Genomic DNA, 4,086 nt, shown 5'->3' with positions numbered 1-4,086 from the left:
ACTTCTGATCCATTATTCTTTAATTTTTTCAACTTGACAGATTTTTAATAAAGTGCCTCTTTGTGCCTAGCACGGGGTAGGACATATTAACAAGAGACCCTTGCTTCAACCCTTGCAGTGTTTATTTCTTCTTTCTGAAATAAGTTGGGTGGCGCAAGGGTGTGTGCAATTAAATAACAGGCTGTAGTGCTTCGAAGGAAGAAAAGATTATTGGGAACAGAATATTCAAATTTTTATTCATCTTGTAACTGACAGCAGCAGTCTGGGTCTTAAGAAGTAATTGAATTTATGATTATTCACTGAGAGAGTATTCTGCGTCTCCCAGAAGTTTCTGTGTGAAGTGTTTACCACGTCACTGCTGCCATCAGGTCGTTTCTACACCTGAAGTTATGAAGACACTCTGGGACACAGTTTGGCCAGTAATGAGCACTTCCAAACATAATTTTGTACTACAAAGCCATGTCTACTTCTACCTCAAGAGTAGAGGAACAAGCAGTTTTTTATCTTGTGGAGTGTATTTTTTTATTTTTGTTTTCACTTTTCCTCATGGACACTAGGTGGCACTGTTGTGATTTGTTATTCAAAGAATTGTGACTGTACCACTTTTTCTTATAATCTGTTTTTCTTTAGGAAATTAATTTCTCCTGTTTTATAACCAATAGTTTGGTGTTTATTTTGTTGCTGGTTCATATAGTATTTTCAGTGTTTGGAATTTAAGAAATTCATGCTCTTAACAAATATGAAAAATATTAGCAATGTAAATGTTTGTTTCATTGAATATTTACTCCTTATCAAAATGTTCAGTTATCAGTAATACTAATTCATCAAATCTTTCCAGGAATTGGTGAAACAGAAAGTCAAACGTCAGTTGACAAAACAACAAAAATCAGCTGTCAGACGTCGATTACAGAAAGGAGAAGCAAATATATTTACAAAACAACGGAGAGAAAACATGCAAAATATTAAATCAAGCTTGGAAGCAGCTAACTTTTGGGGGGAATAATATATTTAATATCGTGGATGTTTTCCAGAACATTACTATGATCTCCTGTTAAGGCACCTTTAGTCTTTTCTAGACCAAGGCAGATATATAAATAGAAAAATAAACTCTCTTCATATATAATTTGACTCATTTGGCATGTGTCTTCTAAAGAATAATTTTAGTAATTTTGCTAAACCAATGTAATTCTTCCAAATATTTTAGTTGATTAGTCAATCTGCTAAGTTCTAAATATTACTATTTGTGTTGTTTTTGTTCTCTACCAAAAACAAGTAGATTCCATGATTTCAAATCCCAATTTTTCCACATGCTAATAGAAACAACTTTAAGCAAATTATATATATATGTTTCCCTCTCTCCTTCTCTACCTCAGTTTTCTTACTGTTACAGTTGGATTTGTAACTATTTAATAAGGTTGTTTTGAGGACTGTGTGAGATAATAGAAACACCAAGGACAATGCCCAGCACTTTATAAACTTTCATTAAAATATAGCTATTAGAATTATTGTAATCATGTTTAGCTTTCTGATATTCTGCTAACAATTTGTTTTTATTTTATTAAACCACTGGGAGAATTTACTGCCATCTACTTTTTAGGCTCCAGTAATTTTTTTACAGCATTTATTAATTTGAGAGAGAATATGGGCGCAGGCTGGGGAGAGGCAGAGAGAGAGGGAAAGAAAATTCCAAGCAGGCTTCATGCTGTCAGCACAGAGTCCAACACAGGGCTCAATCTCACTATGAGATCACGACCTTGAGCCGATATCAAGGGTTGGGCACTCAACAGACTGAGCCACCCAGGTACCCCAAGGCTCCAGTATTAAGGATCAGCCTATAATGCATAATTTTTTTTGTGCTATTTAAATTGGTAATGTGGTCATGGGAACGGAAAGTTGCCCTGGTCTCACCACAGTTTCCACATTTGTCCATTTTTATGCAGCCCTGAGCAGAAGTAGAATAGTCAGGAGTGTAAGGAGGTAGAAGGTCTAAGGAATGAAAACCTCTCTCTAATATTCTTAGCTGGATGGGCAAAACTGTTTTCACTTAAACAGTAACAAGTACTGAGTGTAGGAAAAAGAAAATACATAAGACATTGTAATACAAAGACTCTGATCCGGTGAGACGTGAAGATGAGTGCTTAAGTACATCCACCTGACGATATTCAAGTCAGCCTCACCCAGCAGGCCCGAAGAGGGGCATCGCCTATGGCAAAAACCGACCGCTAGATGGCAGTGTCACTCCACGGTCACCAGCTAGAAAGTCCTAGAATTACTGGCATCAGTGATCAGGATCTACCAGAGGAAATAACAGATTTATTTCCAAGAATGATAAAGACAGCCCTTTCACCTTTGTAAAATTCTTTTTTTCGTAAGACCTATCATTATATAATAAATACCTTTAATATAGACACAAGAAATGTCTAATTCAATTCCCTCAAAACTTAATGCTAATTTGAGAAGTGTTTACCTAGCTTTGAGTTTTAGGTGTGTCTTCACAGCATTTACTGAATAGATCTACTTTAAGACATTTTAATAACATAAAATAGTGTTAAAGACATGTTAATAGAACCGTAGAATATTTATCTTGGGTTACATATATTTAGAATATCAAAGGTAAACTGGGAATGAAACTGTATCGTCCTACTAGGCCATCATCCTACTCAGTTTTAGTCAGTTGATGCAGTCCACCTTTGGATACCTACTACATAAAAAACACTATTACTCGAGGAACTTTGAAAGCCAAGTAAGCAGTTCTTATCCTGAATAGCCTCAGGTTTCCTGTGGTTCGCAGAACAAATTCATCAAATACATAAATCTAAACAAATTATTCAGTGTCTAATCAACAATATGTTTCTAATGTTTATTTTTGAGAGAGAGCATGAGCCAGGGAGAGGCAGAGAGAGAGAGAGACAGGAATCTGAAGTGGGCCCTGTGCTGACAGCGGAGAGCCTAATGCGGGGCTCAAACTCCCAAACCATGAGGTCATGACCTAAGCTGAAGTCGGACAGTTAACTGACTGAGCCACCCAGGTGCCCCTAATCACAGTTTTTAAAAGATGTTTGAGTAGTCATCAATTAGAAATTAGAGTTAGGTCTATCAGACAAGATGTAACCCTGACATTTAAAACATCCATAGTGAACAATGAGCAAAAACAGTTTAAGGGTACTACTAATGTAGTCAAAGCAGGTACTGTGATTATTAATGTAACACTTTGAATCTGCGAGTTTCAAACTTAGGTCCTGGTTCAACCACTTCCCAAACCTCAAGTGCCTTCTGTCAACCTCTCTAACCTCACTTTTTTGATTCGTGAGACGAGGACATTTAATAGCGCCTATCTTAAGAGTTATTGTAAAAATTAAATAACATCTATAAGGAGCTTGGCACAGTGCCTGATACATGCTATATGTTAGGGAATATTGCCCAAATGGTTTCAGGTTACCAAAAGGAAGATTCTGGAGGAAACTTTTCTATTTCCAAGGTCCGTGGTATTTCACCTGTGATCTTTTTGGTAGTGTTTTCATCTAGACGTGCAAATGCTTTGCTTGTAACCTTGCATCTTCTACTCTTGCTCCCATTAAATAAGTTTTTTCCTACAATATAATGCAGTTTATACTTAGTGATATTGGTATCCGTTGGTCTGTTCTTTGGTGCATAGCTGATAGTCTTTGAGCTTTCTGTTTAAAGATCTTTAAAGGCTACTGACTAGAAGATAATCATTCCTTTAGTCAAGTACTCCATAGATTTTATGACAAAACACATAGTTGTCTAGTTAAAGAACTTAACAGGTAGATCTAAAGCCCAGAAGTTTACCAGCCACTTCCACAAGGTGGAGGAATGAGTTCCTTAAGTTCTCAGGGAGAGCACTTCCCTGAGGCACAAGTTTATTTTTTTTTTTATGTTCACTCACCTTTAATATTGTAATCATTTTATAACATATACATATATCAAAGCATTATGTTCTATACCTTAAATATACACAAAGTTATCTGTCAATTATCTTTTTTTAAATCAAAACACCAACTTTTATTTCATGTAATTAGACTTATACAGAAATTAGAAGGTTAAGTAACAACTAGTTAATCACCT

General features: G+C 35.9%; 1 protein-coding gene across 1 annotated transcript in view; it reads left to right on the top strand.

The window, feature by feature from the left end:
- The window catches only part of RIOK2 (RIO kinase 2), a 19,327-nt gene extending 18,195 nt beyond the window's left edge, over positions 1–1,132 (top strand). The window contains exon 10 of the mRNA XM_029941232.1: positions 839–1,132. Coding sequence (XP_029797092.1) covers positions 839–1,003 — 165 coding nt within the window. The 3' untranslated portion in view covers positions 1,004–1,132. The remainder of the gene's footprint in view (positions 1–838) is intronic.
- Positions 1,133–4,086: the final 2,954 nt, after the last annotated feature.

This window comes from Suricata suricatta, chromosome 6, assembly GCF_006229205.1.
Source record: "Suricata suricatta isolate VVHF042 chromosome 6, meerkat_22Aug2017_6uvM2_HiC, whole genome shotgun sequence".
In the NCBI taxonomy this organism is placed as follows: Eukaryota; Metazoa; Chordata; class Mammalia; order Carnivora; family Herpestidae; genus Suricata; species Suricata suricatta.
This window is presented reverse-complemented; position numbering and strand designations above follow the sequence as displayed.